Source organism: Bos taurus, chromosome 5, assembly GCF_002263795.3.
Source record: "Bos taurus isolate L1 Dominette 01449 registration number 42190680 breed Hereford chromosome 5, ARS-UCD2.0, whole genome shotgun sequence".
NCBI lineage: Eukaryota > Metazoa > Chordata > Mammalia > Artiodactyla > Bovidae > Bos > Bos taurus.
This window is the reverse complement of record NC_037332.1, coordinates 112160532-112178220: the sequence shown is the minus strand read 5'-3', so window position 1 is coordinate 112178220 and position 17689 is coordinate 112160532. Positions and strand designations below refer to the sequence as shown.

The window sequence follows — 17689 nt, the reverse complement described above, 5'->3', positions numbered from 1 at the left end:
ACTGGGCCTTGGGTGCTGCCAGTGCTGCTGCCCACAGCCACAAAGGATGGCAGCCCGAGTGTCTCTGATGGAGGTGGGGTACCCTACCTCTCCAGCTGCTTGGAAGCCGGAGGAGCCGGGATGAGGCACGCTCGTCTACAATGGGAAGTGAACTCTGTCCATCAAGGTAGAGATTTCCCAGCTAGTGGAAGGGGCATCAGTCAAGTTAAAGATTTGTTTCAGGTTGTAGCAAGGAGACTAACGATAACAGTTGGAGAACTGCAATTGTTTTAGAGGAAAATGAAGACAGCCTGTGCTGTCAGTGGCGATGGGAATGGAGAAGAGGGTGCAGGTTGCAGTGAGTGCTGCAGGTGAATGGAGTTTAATGACTACTTAGATGCAGAGGCGAAGGGAGAGCTCAGATGCCTCTGAATGCCTGTGGCTTCAGGAATTGAAGAGTTGCACCTCCATTAATCAGGCGAAGGTTTGATCCCTGGTCAGGGACTCCAGATCCCACAAGCTATAAGCATAGCCAAAAAAAGCAGCTGGTCTTTGTGAAAGAGCGATAGAGAGAATCCCAGCAGGGATGCCCTGGTTCTAGTTATTCATTCTTATGTCCAGCCCCTCTGTGTCCCTTTCTCCTTTCAGAGGACACAGCCCCCTGGCCCTCACAAACATTCCATGACCTAAGCAGAAGCTGGAGTTGGCTGCTCTGCAACCAAGGGTCCTTATGGATACCCAGGCAGAACTCTGCAAATATGTGACGCCAGCTATGTGAAAACCGTTCTTCTGCATCGCTGAAGTGTTCCTGCAGTGTGAATGACCACCGGAAAGGGGTTTAAAGGAGGTGATTTCTGCCGAGGGTGGAAGGAACATCGACGGCACCAGCCGCCTGGCCCTGAGCACCTGCACAGTTGGCGGCCAAGTGGGGAAGCTGGGTTCCACCCAGGCTGGACCTCAAAGTTCTTACTTACTAAGCTAGAGGTTCTCAAACTTTTGAGTCTCAGGATCCCCTTATGACCTTAAACACTGACGAAACCAAAGAGTTTTTATGGGACTTGCATCTATACATATTTACCACTGTGGAAATCAAACTGAGACATTTAAAAGACTTTAAAAGAACAAAAATCCATCACGTTAACATAAATATTTTTATTCAAAGTTAGTTTTTCAAAACAGAAGTTAGAAGAGTGGCACCGTTTTACATTTTTGCAAATCTTTTTTATATCTGACTTAGCAGAAGACAGCTGGATTCGCTGCTCTGCGTCTTCATTCAATACGTTGCTTTGGTTGAAGGAAAAAAAGAAAAACTGGCCTTTTACAGACATGCAGCCAGAAAAGGAACTTCGTGAACCTCCTGAAAGTGTTTCTATTACTCCCACAAGTCCTCAGCACACACTTTGAGAATCACTGCAGTAAATTAACCCTCCTCTTAAAGGCTAAGAGACTGAAGTAGTGTTAAAACTGGCAGTTCCGTTCACGGCCAAGGCATTTTAAACAAATTACAAAGGGTGGTGGTGGAGAAGGGAAACCTGAATTCTCCCGTTAACTCTAAATGACACTGATTTCCAATTTGAGTTCACACATTACTCCACTGCCAGCCAAGATAACATATTAATTTTTTTTTCAAGTTAACTTTTCTAAACTAAACTGAGAAAGCGACACGTCATACACAAAGTTAACACCTGAACAGCGTTCTCACAGTTTATAAGGCCTCTTTCTGTGCCCAGATGATCCTGTTTAGTCCTTGGCAGCCACTTCACGGAGGAGGAAGAGCTCGGAGCAGAGAGACCACTCGCCCAAGATCACCATCAGCAGCCAGGCTGTGGACCAGGCTTCCTCGAGACCAAGCGACGTGCTCGCAGGACGATCCTGCTTTGGCTCTGATGAACAAACGTCTCACTTTCAAAACCTGGCCTTCCACCCTAGAAAGGGGCGGGAGGGCTCTTTACTTGCATTCACTTTTTGCACATACACAAGAGACAGCGTCTGTTCTAGAATCCAACTGGATTTTATTTCACACAGAATACAGTATGGCTGCCGGAATAGCAAACTGAAAAGACAAAGCAGAAGAGACACGGTTCTATCTAACTTATAATTACGTAACAGGAGGGCAAGTCATTCAGTGGATAACAAAAAAACAGTTGAGCTTGATCGAAGAATTCTCTTTTTCTAGTGCCCATACCTGGAAGACAAAGTAAATTATTAATTCATTCCTTATTGTGATTCCCTGTTTGAGACTGTAACACCTGCTAAAAATATATCCGCCAATCTGGTTAAAACTTTGAAGACTGGGTTACAACCCTGGTCTCTGCCCGTTTCAGCCTACCAGCCTCCTGTAACATTGTCCCTACCACCCTCTTCATAGTGATGGTCCCCCACTCAACTGTACCCGCCTGACTCTTTCCAGGTGCCAGGCAGATGCAGGGCAGTAACAGGGAGGAGTCACAGCTGATGCTTGTGAAAGGGAGCTGCACCTGATGGCCAGTAAGTGGCTAAGACAGCTTGAATCCTCTGCCCCCCTCCCTGTGGGCCGCCTCTTCCCCTCAACTCCCGTACTCGGGCTAGTTTAGGGTAAGGCTCGTACAGAGAACAGTAACCGAACAGCCTTCAGTGTCAAAATCTATCACCAGTTCCAATGACAGCCCTGAGTCCACTGAGCACCGCAGAAAGAGAACTGTCGAGAAACGAGGTGTGGATCTCAGGGCCTTTCTGATTTCCCCAGAGGCCAAAATTTGGCTCCAGAAAGATTATAACCAATGACAGGACATTTTTTCCACATATAAGATTTCTTGAACACAGAATCCATTATTATCTTAATCTTTTGTCCTGGTTCTTAGCGGGTAGTTCGCCTCTAATGAAAATACTTCGTTACACAGATGGAGACCAGGGCACCAGAACTCTGCATCACTGTTGCCATCATCCTGAAAGGCTGCTAGATTCTTTAAGCACTCCTTATAAGAAATTCGCTTAAATATTCTCTAAAAAAGTCCTCACAGGGTAGAGCTCCAGCTTGTTAGTGAGAATAACCTGGAAGTTATCCATCAGATTAAAGCATGCTGAAATGAAATTTGCTTCTTATGAATTTGTTTTCCCAGGGCACTCATAACCACAGCCAGGCAAAGTCACCAGCTGGATAAAGCGACAGGGCCAAGCCCAGCAGGGGGACTCTTCACACCCCCACTTCTTAGGCTCAGCCCTGGGCACGCGTACGGGCTACGTGAGACAGTTTTGGTCTGAAACGGCACCCTGAGCCTGCTCCACGGCACAGTCAATGACAAAGGCCTCTCGAGAACTTCGAAAATCCCCCTTTCCATTAAAAATTTGATAAATTAACTGAAAATTCAACAGATAAAAAAGTGTTTCACAGAAAAACACAACAGGCATAAAAACATGAAAAGCGGCCCAACTTTACTCAAAGTTTTAAAATATACAATTGAAAACTGATTTTCACCTGTCAGTAGCTAAGATGAAAACGTCTGATAACAGAGCACTGGCAAGAAATGGAGAATGCAGTCTTCTGCTTCACTGTTTGTAGGGGCTGTGAATTAGTACATATTCTTGGGAAAGGAAAAAATCTGACACTATCAAAAAATAGAAACATACATACTCTTAAACCAGAAATTCCTCTTTTAGGAATTACTAGTCCAGACCGACCATTTGAATTTTTGAAAATTTGCATGCCATGTATTAATTACACGCTACTACAATTAACAGCAGCAGCAATGATGATTTAGTTGAGATAGCCATAAACCCTGTATCAGAATTAATCCCTGTGAGATAAACCAATGAAACGGGATATAATTCTAGCCCAAAGCAAAGACAGGTGACACGAGTTAGCCCCTGGAGCCTTATTACTGATGTGATTGTGGAAATATTTAATAGCTTGCAAAACGAGCATTTGCAAGCTTCTACTACTACGCCCAAAGGCCCCACCCAGATGGCTGGCAAACTCTAGGCTGCAAGTTTCTAATGCTGGTTCACCTTACGCGTTTTAAACAGACACGAGTCCTTGTCTAACCGAAAGCTAGTTTACGAACCGAGCATGTTTTATGTCTTCATCTTCTAAAACTGCGCACCGTCCAGCTTGACGTGAGTCCAAGAATGGCACTGACCACACAGCCCAACCTTACGTACAAAGTGGAAACAGCCAGGGACACCTACTTTTGGAATTCCCACTCTCTGTTGTCCAACGGACACACCTGCCGTGTTTTGAGCCAGCGAGAGATGCAGTGGAAGTGAAAAGCATGCTGGAAGAAAAGATACATTTTATTAAAAATAATTCTGTGCAGGCTCAGCCGTCTACGGACAATACGTCTCAAGGGGAGCAGGGTGGTGATATACAGCGGCTGGAGAACCAAGGAAGGCAACACACAATGGGAGACAAGAGGTCTACGAGGGGTTACACCCGGTTAGGTACCAGGCCACGGCCCACGAAACGTTTGCGAGGCTTCGTTCCTACCAAATGAAGCACACGTTTAGGACGCGTGGTGGGTGTTCACGCAATGAGGTCTCTTCCCCTTTCCTAAGGTAAGATGGAGTGGGGCTCCCTGGGTCTTGTCGGCCTGGAGGGGAGGCTTGCTTTCCTCACACACAGGCAAAAGGAGGCCCTCAATCATCCGCACATTTCAAATTGCCCACTCTTGGTCTCCAGCTCCCTCCCCATCCTGGAGAAGGGAACCCCAGGAGGAGAGGGTTCTCCTTAGCACATGGCAGTGCATCACTCCCGCCAACCACCCAGAACTGCGATGGGCACGTCCCCGACCTTCCACACCCAGCTCAACACTGCCCAAAGGACTGTATTTGCAGATTTGCTCATAGAGGCATTGATATTACAAAAGCTTGGTACTTAACAAGCCTCTAGTAGTGGGTGAGACTTTGTCTTAAAAAAGGAATCAGATAAAAAAAATCAGGGTAAGAGGAAGCAGTGTGATGGGCATTCTGCATGCAAGCAGCTGGAAGAGCATCAAAGGGCTGGTTCCATGATCCAGATGGGAAGTAAAAGGGCGAAAGCACCAAGAACGCTGGGCGCTGACAGGGAATGAGGGGTTGGCCTTTGGGTTTGGGGAAAAGCAAAGTCTGTGCGTGTTAGGGACATGCAGATGCTGATCACAGCACTTCTGCAATGATGCTTATCCTCCAGCCCTGCTCGTGTGAGCAGCATCAGGATGGAGCAACAAGGGTCCCTGCATCTGAGCCACGACGGGTCGGCTGAGGTGGGGACTGGGGAGAAGTGCTGACACCCCAATACACAATGAAAGTTTGGGCAGGCCTGGCTTACAGCCCTGAAACCTGGTCAGTGTGTCTACCCAAACATGCATGGAACTTAAAGAATCATAATGTGGATTATCATCTGTGAAAACTGACTTTCCACACAGACAGAAACAGAATGCAGTGATGAAGACTAGAGTCCATACTAGTGCACTGGGGCTACTCAGGGACAAAGACTCCCAAAGTGACGGCCCTTTGCAAGATCCTTTTCGTCCTGATGCTCACCTGACTTACGGTGAAAAAGAGGAAAAACAACATTTCCAAAGGGCAGAAAATGGAGGCATTTTTTCAATCCCCAGGCAATGGGGACAGGCTCACCTAAGGGCATTCAGGACCCCCTTCTCCCTCCCAGCTGCCCCACTAGGCTCTTTGCCAGTGTTCAGGGTCCTTGTACTTGCGCCCCACCCTGAAGACGGAGGGAAAGAGGGGCTGCAAATGAGGCTGCTGGGCCAGGACAGCACCCCTGAACATCCTCGATCCCAGCTTTCCTCCTGCCAACAATCTAAGACCTATCAATGGACGTACCCAGCAGCCTCAAAACGCACTGCCTCGTGCTTTACACTTAACAGGAGGGCTATGAACACCTATCACCTCACTGGAGCCTGCAGCAACCCTGCCAAGCGTGACGGGTATCACCATCTTCATTTTACAGACGTGAAACTGAAGCCCAGATGAGTTAAGTGACGTGCCTAATTCACAGAGCCAGTCAGTGTCATAGAAGACCCAACCCGGGAACCCAGGACTAGTCCAAGGCTTCAGGCACACCTGCTGCTCTTTCTGGTGGCAGGTTCTCTGAGTGTGACTCTCCTGAGTCAAATTTAAGGAGCAGCGCACTGCTTTTCCTTCCACCACAAAGTGACATGGTTCTCACTCTACACCTGGATGCCACAGAGAGCCAAGAGCCCAATATGCTTTATTCTTTATCCTCGAAGGTGGCACATGCAGTCCCTTGACCAACAGGAGCTACTGTGAGACTGCCAAAGGGACCTGCAGGAGGTATTCTAGGCACTTTTTTTTTGAGCAGAGAAAAAGGTTTATTGCAGGGCCATGCAAGGAGATGGGTGGCTCATGCCCCACCCAAACCCTGAACTCCTCTAAGCATCTTTTTTTAAACATAAAATCATTTCATCCTGATTATGATGCTAAGCAGTATACTAACAGCTCCACTTCATATGAGGCTTAGAGGGGCCAATACCTTGCCCGCAGCTGCCTAGCAAGTCAGTCACAGAGACAGGGAGTGGTGGTCTGACTCGAGTGTGGCTTCTTAGGCCTGTGTCATGCTGGGAGCTCTCAGTCCCCTGGGCACAGGACACCCGGACAGGACATTTTTAGCTCATATGACTGGGACTACATGGCTATAAGGATGAATTTTTAACGTGCTGGAAATAACATATTTCATGTCTATTATCCTTCACAGCTGTCACTCCCTGGAAGGCTGTACATTCAGTCCAACGAGGCTGCACAAAACATTTCTGTCACGAAGCACATTTAAAAAAAAACCCAAATGCTAACTTGGTACATCTGCCCCCTCCACCCCGACCCCCCAGCAACATTCACAGGAATGCTCAATTTATTCACCTAACTTAGTTCCACAAGACACTCAGCCTTTAAGAAAATCTGGTAAGAAAGTACAGATTTCCACTAACATAATGTTCCAACGATTGTGCCGTAGGCTTTGAAGTCAATTCTCAAAGATAAAGCCCAACAGTGTTGCTGTGGATGCTGGTACACTTCATAGTTGAGACGAACTGCTGCCTCTTAACTAATACTTTTTACAGGTGAATAGTACAATGGTTTTATATGCCTTTTTTTTTTTTGCTATCTGTGTACCTTTGTGGAGAAAGGTGGGCTAGTCTTTTTTTCCCTAGTTACAAGATGGGCAGGCAGGAGAAGCGGTACAAGCCACGCTGGGAGGAAAAGATATTGCCTTACGTTACAGACGCCCCACGCCACGGTGCACTCTTCAGAAGTAGCGGACGCCTGGTTGGCTTGACATTCTATGCCTGTGGGAACAAGAGCGACACGATCACTGGCCCCACGAGCAACCACCTTTGACCTCCAGTGGCTCTACCCACACGTGAGGACATGACAGGGCAGGGGGTGATGATGATGGCCTCAACGGGAACAGAATCTCAAGTGGTTAATTAGTCATAATTGTTTTTTAATGAATGTGGAAAGGGGTGATGAACAGAGAAGGCAGAGCTGACTTAACAGCACGCTTTGCAAAGAATTCCTCCCCTGATTCAAAAACAGAGTAACACAGCAAAGGGCGCTTTCTAAGTCTCAACGTGACCTGACTTGTCCAAATGACAGTGATTCCTCATAATGTGGTAAATTTAGTAAATTTTTAAAGCCACCTCCTAACTCTTGGTGTTCTGAGAACTGGCATCTTCTCTACGCGGGGTGAATGTTTGCTGTTGGGCCCTTACACCACCCAGGTTTGCCACGTGAAAGCCTCAGTGACAAGCTCCAGTCCCTGAAGGAGTCAGGCAGACACATGGAGCTGGGACAGAGCAAATAAAAGGGGTGTAGAGGGCTGCGGATACTCTGTGCGAGGACATCAGAACTCAGGTCCTCAAAGCACTGTCAGCACAGCAAATTTGTGAGGCCGACAGGTTGGAGAATTGGGGTCACCAGCTGTGATGCTTACTGTCCCGAGACGTTTCTGACCAGTGAGTGGAACAAATTACTGCAAACTACCCGAATATCCATTTTAGAGGGGGAAGGGAGAGAACTTAAATGGAATGAAAATTTGACTGAGATCAAGAAAGGATGAGTAAAGCTCTATTGGGGATAAATATTCCAAGAACAAAAATTACTAACGTGTAATTTGCTTTCTCTGAAGGTGGTAACTAAATGGAGTCTTCTTTCTGATGAATAAAAAGCTTCGGGAAAGACTATTTAATAGGAGGCAATTATTTCAAACTTTCATAGGTGGAAGATAGTAAAACTGTAAGAAAATAATGCTGAGATGTTAACTTGGTCTTGGGAAGTGATATATAACATAATAATGCTTTTCCTGAATGGCAAAGGATCTGAAATCACAGAACTTCTTTGCTACCCAGATTCAGTTTAAAGAGAGTAACTGGTTTTCCTTCTGAAAAAAGTGGAGAACCTAGGGTCTATGTCATATATTCAAAATACATAGTGGGAACTTCCCTGGTGGGCCAGTGGCTGAGACTTTGTGTCCCAATGCAGGGGGCCTGGTGTGATTCCTGGTCAGGGGACTAGATCCCACATGTTGCAACTAAGACCTGGTATAGCCCAATAAATAAATGAAGATTTTAAAATATTAAAAAAAAAAAAAGAATGCATGGGGTCTGTGAATGTACCCTGTTCAAAGAGATGGCAGAGAAAAGAAAATCTGATGTTCTTCAAGTGGAATCCTCTCACTTAGATGTGGACCATGTATTAAGAAATTAGCTAAGTAAGAGGCACAATTATTACTATTTAATAATGAAACTCTTTCAAAGTATATTACCATGTTTAAATTTTTCTAGGCCTACATATGTTTAGGGGGCTGTCTTTCTATGCCAAGTGCAAACTAGGCTCTCAGTACTTGAATAAGGAAACAAAAATGGCTTCTATAAATAGAGAGAATGGGGGCCAAATATGTATCTATTCTTTATCAGAAAATTCTTAACAAAGAACAACAATAAACTGTACAGCACAGGGAATATAGCAAACATTTTATAATAACGTCAAAGGGAGTACACACTATACTTTCAATCACTAGGTTGTACACCTGAAACTAATAAAATATTCTAAGTCAGCTACACTTTAACAATAATTTTAAAAAGCAGAAATAGGACTGCAATCTAGAATGCCAGATAAAAGGGGATAAGGCATGAAAAATTACTAAAGTGTTCTCAAAGATAAAATGTTTTCAAGCTTTCGGTTCAGAGAGTGAGCATAGGGGTTTAGTCGTTTGCTTAAACAGGGGAAGAAATTGCTCACTGTCAGCCTAAAGCAGACAAAAAAGCAGCATGCAACAGGTTCTTATCAGACCCCTGCAAAGGCAGAAGTGTATTTCATGTGACTTACAAAGCTTGAGGACTTTAATACAAGGGCCATCACCACCAGAGGACTGCTAAAGAAGCAACAGCTTCTTCCCGGAAGTGAAGAGATTTCACCCTTTGAAAACACTGATGGATCTTTTTTGTGGTTTTAGGTTTTTGTGGTTTTAGGAAAAGACTAACTTATGGGCAAAGGCTGGGTCTAAGCACTTCTGGACAACCTTTTATCTGGGACAAGATTACCAGAGGTAATGGAGAAAATGACACCTAGCAGATTGCATTTTTCAGCAACTCTTAAAAGCACCAAGAAGCAGGGTAATGCAAAGTGAAGTCCGAGGCCATAGTAGGACATACAGTATCAATCTGGAGGCCAAAAGGGAAGTCTTCAGACCGAGAATGCTTTGCAGGTGGGTTCAACTGGAGCTCAGCCATAATTACTCATTTATTTACAACTATGTATATAATTATTCATTTAACTCCAGGCCGGAATTTGTTAGAAAATGGCCACTGCTAAATCAAGATTCTTATTTTCATCTTTAACGAAAAGTTTTTTTTACAAGAACCATAATTCATTTTTGAAAGGAAGATAAGTCTAGTTGTGGCGATCAGATTTCTCTTTAGTGTCTGTAATAAGCAGAAGGCTATGTTTCATAAGGGTAGAGACCCGAGCCCAGTTGCTGTTTTATCCTGGAGCCTTGCAAAATGCCCAGGGTGTGAATATTCATCAAATAATAAAACACACGACGTGAAATCACTTTGTTATAGGAGTTCAATGCTCTCCTTCTGCACCCAACATTTAAAATATATGATAAAGCAGGTGTCTACCTAAGAGCCCACATCAAGCCCTCAAGCGTTCAACACTAAGAGAAGACGGTATCAATGGCCTTTGTCTGTCACTGTCTTCTCAAGAAGTACATTCTCTTGCAACCAGAGACACACAATGACTTAATCACAAGAAGTTAAAAAAAAAAAAGTCAGGATTATATAAAATCATTAAGTATTTATAGAAGAGAGCCTCAAGAAACTAAAATTTTCTCTGGGAACAACTCCTTGTGAAAATGCACAGCCCCCTCCCCCCCCCCAAAAAAAGGGCAAGCATGTAATCAAAAACCCCACCCAAGCACATGTAAAACCGGGCATGTGTTTTTCTGTGATGGGTCTTTTCTATCTCCATTAAACATCATGGTAGCTGCTGATCTGCTTTGACTGTCGTGTGAAAAAGTGTTAAAACAGGGTCAAAACTCAAAGACACCAAGGGCAGTAAACAACCAACACAGACCAAGACTACTTTCCAACGCAAAATATTTGCTTTGTGCTTTCCAAGTTGCAGTGATCAGACTGGTCCCGTTTGTTTCTGTTCTTCACAGAGCAAGCACCTAGGGAGAGACTACTATGTACCAGAACACTACGCCCGATGCAGGAACACAGCTGTAAACAGCACGGAATTATAAAGAGCCAACTAAGCTAAATGACTGCCACAGAATCTCAAAGGAAACTACAGGACATCTCGGAAACGCCTGTGTTTGTGTGTATGTAAGTACGGTCAGGGAAAACGTCTATGAGCAAGTTTAAGGTGAGATCTGAAGACCAACTAGGGGTTAGTTCTGCATGACCTAATAAGTAGCCCTGGCCACGTATGGCTATTGAGCACCTGAAATGTGGCTAGTCTGAAATGAGACGCACTGGAAGTGTAAAATGCACTTTGAAAACTTAGTACAAAAAAGACAAAAAGTAAAATATTTCGCTTTAAAATATTGATTACATGTTGAAATTTAAAATATCCTGGATATAGGATAAAATACAAATCATCTGTTTATTAATATGAGTATCAGAAAACGTTAAATTATGTATGTGCCTGCATTTTTGACTTACACTTAGACAGTGCTGAGTCAGATAAAGATAGGTGGAGAGTGGTAGAGAAGAGATGGAGAAGATTCAAACAGGATATATAAGGGTTCTAAACAAGAGCATGGGCACTTCAAGAATGGAGAGGAAGTCAGAGGAACTACCAGAGTAAAGCAGGACAGCGGCTCAAGAGAAAGCCGAAGAGACAGGTAAGTCATTTAAAACTAAGTTACAACTTCAATTCTAGAAAGCTGCACATTCTTTGCGCTATTTCTGATTTCAATCAAACCATTTTAGTATCTGGATGAAAAAAGGACTGTTCCTGGTGTGACCAACGTTCTGGCCCGTTACTCTAAGGATACTAACTTCCATCAACAATTAAAAGCAAACCTGCTACGTGTTGCCCACTATGTGTAATGAAATATGTGGAAATTGAAATGAAATTTCTTTAGAGCAATGAACTGACTACCGAGGTGTCGGCAGTGATGTCCTCTCACTACATTTGGGGCTAACACTGAAAATCCACTCTTGGGACTCTTTTCGTCATAAATTTCCCCCAGCAAAAACTAGTGCTGGACAGAACGTTTTAGCTCAAAGTTAATTTTCTTTCTTTCACTGTTTTTGCCTTTGAGTGTGGTTACATGATGGGAAATAGAATCTAGTCAACAGGACCTGGGTGTCCACAATTCATTCTAAATGTGGCCCTGCCATCTTTAGGTTGAGCAGATTTATTCTGAGAGATGGGTATGCCTGCAGGATATCATAAAAAGCTACTTTATTTGAAACTAGATGTAGAAGGCCCCAAATGCTCTGACTATATTTCTTTGTGGAGAAGAAAATTGGTCACATCAGGATAGCCGCAATCTCTGTAACCTTTTCAACTCCCCCCCATCCTCCTTCAATTACTTACAAAGATCCATAATGTGGTTCCTGCAGATGGCACAGTTATCAACCACAATATCCCAGGCCCAGAGGGCTACTGCATTCCACTGCAAAGAGAAAAGGGAGAACAATGCACTCCACTCCTCGTAACATAGACACACACACGACACAAACCACACACACGCTCTAGGATTTCATGCTGCACTTATCATCTTTTTGGCTACAAGGGCCACTAAACAAAAGAGCTGCTGGATATCACCTTACTCTCATTTATTATTTCAGAGAGCAAGGGCTACACTATGCACACCCATTCTCCCAACAGTTGAGTATATGAACACAGAAATGAATGTCATCTTTTAATTTTTACCTACAGTTTAGGTGGCCATGTCAATGTAAACAGATCAGGAATGATGTTTAAATGCCTGTTTTAGGTCTAATAATCACAAACCTGAATTATTGCGCAGGCTCTCCTGGCAGTTGCAGGAGAGCTCAATTTCTGTATAAATGAATATCTGCTCTTCAAGGCAACTCTGGAACCAGGAATAGGGGAAAGCAAGGAACAGAATGAACTAAGATGATGACTGGATCATAAAACGGGTAATCATGGGATAAGCGGATAACCAATCACGCAGTGTCAGTACACACCAAGGTCATCACTTAAATCTTACAAGATAATTGCACAACAAACTTTACAATTTTGTTTCCTATCTGCTTAGACTATTATATTAATTTCCGCAAGAGTTTATCTAAAAGTAGCATTTAAGTAACTCAACCTTCTGACTTCCGCAATTATAAATATTCCCAAACTCCTTTTCATCCACGAATCTGGTGCCACTTCCTAAACCTGCATCTCTTTCCAGCCTAATTCTCAGTGTCTGGTAACTTCTTCAGTACTTTTCACACGACAGCTTCAACTTGGAGGGGGAAAAAAAAAATCCTACTTCTATTCTTCAATATGGCTGCTAGCTGTACCTGAGCATGCAGTGCCCACAATGAAACGACAAAAAGCACCAGGAGGGGGAAAACTGTCAGGGTCTAGGCCAGATGTTGCAGGAACAACATCTTCCCTATTTCAGAGTCTTCATTTTGTACATATTTGTTTTACCTTAGTTGGGAATCGGCACTTTACTCCCAAACTGTACAGTTGCAAACAACCGTAAGGCATTTCATGCAAAAAGACACGTTCCACACATTTCTGCTTTTCCATTTCTACCAGGTCGTTCGCAACTAGTACTCAACTCTCGCTAAATGACACAAGGTTTGAGCTCACATTTTCTTTTTAACGAATTCCACCATGCCTTTTTTTTTTTTTTGGACAGGGGGTTTCTGGATATGACCGCAGGACCGGGGCAGCTTTGTGACAAACCTACAGACCTCTTAGAAGAGCCAAGAGTTACACTCGAGACACTTTCAACTTGGCAGGGGCGAGGGCCGGAGAGGGCTAATGGAGGCCTCGGTTAGGCGAACACCAGGTCGTGGTCCGTCAGAGGGACTCCAAGTTTCGCACAGGGGCAGGGCACGGAGATGTCCAGCCCGGGTCCTCAGAGGCCTCCAATGCGGTAGGACCTCAGGTTCCTGGCTTTCGCCGCACTGCCCCCATCCTCCACCCGCCGCAAGGCTCCGACTCCCCCCTTCCACCCACCCCACCCGCTCTTTCCCCACCCCTCCGCCACTCCAGTGACAGCTCAAGCGCTTGGCTCCTGCAGCCAAGTCGCAACCGCGCTATCTCAATAAGCACTTCCGTGATTGGCCCCTCAGCCTCTGAAGGAAACCAACACCGCCACGGACAGTGGGCCGCAGCCACGCCGATCAATCCTAAGGCCCGCCCCCTGGCTTCCTTTCCTGGTACCCTGTCCCAGGAACGCCCTGAAATGAAGCCCTTTCCTCCGCGCTTCGGTCATCCTCGGGCCTGCCAGCCAGATCCGCGCCTCTCTAGCTTCCCCGAGGAAGGCGCTGGCGAGACCCAACCTTTTTCACTTCAAAGCGCTTCTTGCCCGCGCCGCTGTTGGTGCCGCTCGGGGTATCCACATCCATCGCTGCCGCCATTTTGGAAACACAAGGCTGTCGGCCGGCTACTGCGCCTGCGCGCTAGCGCACGCTTCGCTTCCCCTCCCACCCTGGCACCTCCTCCCTCACCCCACCCATCACTGGCGCGCTAGGGGCAGGTAGGGGCGGAGCGTGTAGCCACGCCCCTTAAAGGCGCTGGCGCTGGTTTCCCCCCCCAATCCTACCCCCTCACACACCTACCCCGCGTTGGCCGGGAGGAGGCGGAGGCCGGAGTGGCTGGGGCGGGGCGGGGCGGGGCCAGGCCGACGCAAGCGAGCCGGGTGGAGACGTTCGAAAGGACTCGCTCTTGTTGCCCTCCCCCGGGAAGCCCCCAGCCACACTCTCAGCTGGGGCGGCGGCTCCTTCCTCCGCCTGCACAGCGACCTGCAGCACCGGCTCCGCCTCTCGTTTCCCGGCGCCGCGCAGCACCCCCTGCCCGCCGGTCCTCGTCGCGTTCTTCCGGGGAAGGAGCAAGGGTGGGCGTCCCGCCTCCTGCTGCCGCTGAACCCGAGACCTCACACTGGGCTTTCCAGATACTGGTCGGCTTCTGAACCCTTCGGAGGTGCTTACCCTCCCTGAAAGGCCGTTCGATTTCCTGATTCCAATCCGGGAAATCCTCAGGATTCAGTGGGAAGATGGTCTCCCCTCCTGCCCAGTGCCCTCCCCAGGACTGAACTGAACAGGCATTCTCCAGCCCTGCCTTCACCTGCCCATGAAGGAGGTGGACGGAGGAGGTTTAGGAGCCTGGGAGGTGCCGGCTCCAGCCTACCCCAAATATACCAGTCCGCCCTGGATGGGTCTGTGGTTAAAGTGCACGATTTCATCTTCACTCGCTTGAGCACACTCTTCTCATTCCTCAACGAGTGCTCATCTTTCTCCTTAATTTCGGCCCTCTTTCCTCTAGTTGCGCTATCATCGCATTTGAAGTCGCTGCACTTTTTGAAGTATTTGTGTGAGATATTTGCCACTTATTGTTACTGATCATTCCTTAACCGCAAAAGCACCTGTACTTTCTGTCACCCTCCCATCTCTAGATCAGGCTCCACTTTTTCATCTCTAATCCTGCAGAGGTATGTCTCTGCTCGATCACTCTTAAATCTTGTTTGAAACCTCATATTTTCTCTTAAAATTGAAGAGTGATGGATTGTGTTGACTCTACTGTTAAACCAGAAGATATAGGATTTGCTTCCTTGTCTTAATCGTAAAGAACAACAAATCTGTGGAAACACCACCACAGCTTTAACCAGACAAGAATATACAAAATTTGTGTGAGAGGAAACCGTACAAAGCAAGTTTTATTAATGATTCCATTTTAGGAATTCAGTTATTTGTTTTCCTGCCGGAGTATTGGAAAACAGAGTAAATTGAGGGCATATGTATCTTCATTCAACAAATTCATTGAGTATGTACTGAGTCCTGTTGTAAATGGGAGAGACACAGTGATGAGGAGTCAAACACCTGGTAGGGAAATAATATACAAGTCAACAAACATATCAGAAAATCGCAGGTATCAATAAGTCAAAAAAAGTCATGAGACTGAGGGGAGATGGAGGCAATATTAAAATAGGTGATTAGATAAGGCCCCTATGAGGAGTAACATTTCAGTTGAATTCCTTGCAAGGGCCTAAAAGACCCTGTATGATATGCTTCCCATTCATTTTACTGAACTTTTTCCTTTACTGGTACATGTACCTTCTAACTTTTTGTTTGTTTACTCATTTATTAGATTTATTGTTTCTGTGTGTCTGGCCAAGAGAAGGAATATTTTATTATTCTCTTTATTTTTGACTGCCCTGTGCAAGTTGTGGGATCTCTGTTTCCCGACCAGGGTTTGAACCTGGGCCCACAGCAGTGAAAGCTTGGTATCCTAGCCTGGGAATTCCCTATTGTTTTATTGATAACAAACACTCCTAGAACAGTGCTCAGTCCGTTGTATGTGCCCACTATGTGTTGAATGAATAAATTTGAAGCTTACAGAGTGAGGGTGGTTGAGAGGAGACAGGCAGGTAGGGGTCAGATGAGGTGGGGATATTATTGTAGATGTTATTGGAAGGCATCGGAGGGGTGCAGTGTAAGGGAGGGGACTAACGGTGACATGTGTGTGCACACACGTGCTCAGTCATGTCTGAGTCTTTGCAACCCCCTGGACTGTAGCCCACCAGGCTCCTCTGTCCATGGGGTTTTCTAGGCAAGATGCTGCAGTAGGTTGCCATTTTCAGGGGATCCTCTTGACCTGGGGATTTAATACGAGTCTCTTGTGCCTCCTGCATCGACAGATGGATTCTTTACCACTGCGCCACCTGGGAAGCCCAAAAGTGACTTAATCGTATTTTAATTTTGAAAAGTTTTAAACTTTGTTGGAAGAAGGTATTGTAGAGATACAGGAGAGGAAGCAGCAGGAGTTTGCAAGTTGTTTGCTCTGTGAAGAGCTACAGTGGGGCTGTTCCATTAAGCTGTGAAAGCCTCATGTACTGGTCTCTCCTTTGGATGTTTTCCTGGCTGTGATGATTGGCCATGCCTTTCTGTATACTAGCTCCTGCTGCGTAAACTTTTTGTAGACCCCATATAGATTCTTACCCTTCATAATTTTAGTTTACAATGCAATAGGCTGTTCAGTTTAGCTCTGTTCAGTTGATCCATCCATTCATTCATTCATTCAACAAATATTCCTAAAATATTCACAGAACCTGCTGTGTGTCAACTACACCATATTGCTTTAGATATTCTAAGAACTTGGAAAAGTCCCTTTTCATCATTGAATTTACCATATGTAGCAAAAGAGGCGATAGTCAGTTAATGATAATTCCAATGAATTTTAGGAAAGGAGAAGTAAAGGGTGCCTTGAAGCAGAAAGATTGCCTGGAAGGTAGAGGAAGTCCTCTTAGAGGAAATGGTATGAGACTGAAGGAGAGCCAGACAAAGAAGCCTGGATGCAGTGGTATGCTGGTAAAGAAAACACAACAGCTGTTGGGACTCCCTTGGTGGCCCAGTGACTAAGGCGGTAAGCACCCAATGCTGGGGGTCCAGGTTCAATCGCTGCTCAGGGCATTGGATCCCATGTGCCACAACTAACAGTCTGCATGCCGCAACGAAAGATCCTGTGTACAACAACTGGCACAGCCAAATGGATAAATACTAAAAACAAACAAACAAAACCAGTTCTTAAAAAAGAAGTCAAGTTCTGATTTGTAGCTTTAGCAGTCAGACTGCAAAATTCCCAAAAGGTTAACAGTTGCTCCTGCAAACTGATGCAATTTGGCTCCAGCACTCACACACACTGAGGGATGTGGAAGAAGGTGCCATTCCAGGTACAGCCAACAGCATACAGGAGGGGCTGCAAGCATAGAATGCACAGCACACTCGTAAAGAAGCCTGGAATGGCTCAAACATGAAGAGAACCGGTGAGATAAGAGTCTGCAAAGATGTGCAAGAATCAATTGTTAGCCTCTTCTCCCAGTTCTGTAAGTTGGTATCTTGAAATTGGCCATAATCGTCCTGTTTATGCCATGGAAATTGGCAAATGCTACAACCAGGGATTCCCTTATCCTCCTAAAGTCAGTTGATAAACATTTACCACTGGTATGAACCAGGTCATGCAAGAATGTTTGGTAGAGCCATGCAAAGAGTTTTGGTCTTTATCCGCAGTGAGG

The 17689-nt window shown here is 45.5% G+C and overlaps 1 protein-coding gene across 3 annotated transcripts; it reads right to left on the bottom strand.

Annotated features, from left to right (window-relative positions):
• Positions 1-1111: 1111 nt before the first annotated feature.
• RBX1 (ring-box 1) lies at positions 1112-14059 on the bottom strand. Of its 3 annotated transcripts, none has more exon segments than NM_001046241.1 (5): positions 1112-2164; positions 4144-4229; positions 7183-7253; positions 12022-12100; positions 13962-14059. In NM_001046241.1, coding segments are annotated over 5 exon segments (327 nt in total). In that variant the 5' UTR covers positions 14040-14059; the 3' UTR covers positions 1112-2151.
• Positions 14060-17689: the final 3630 nt, after the last annotated feature.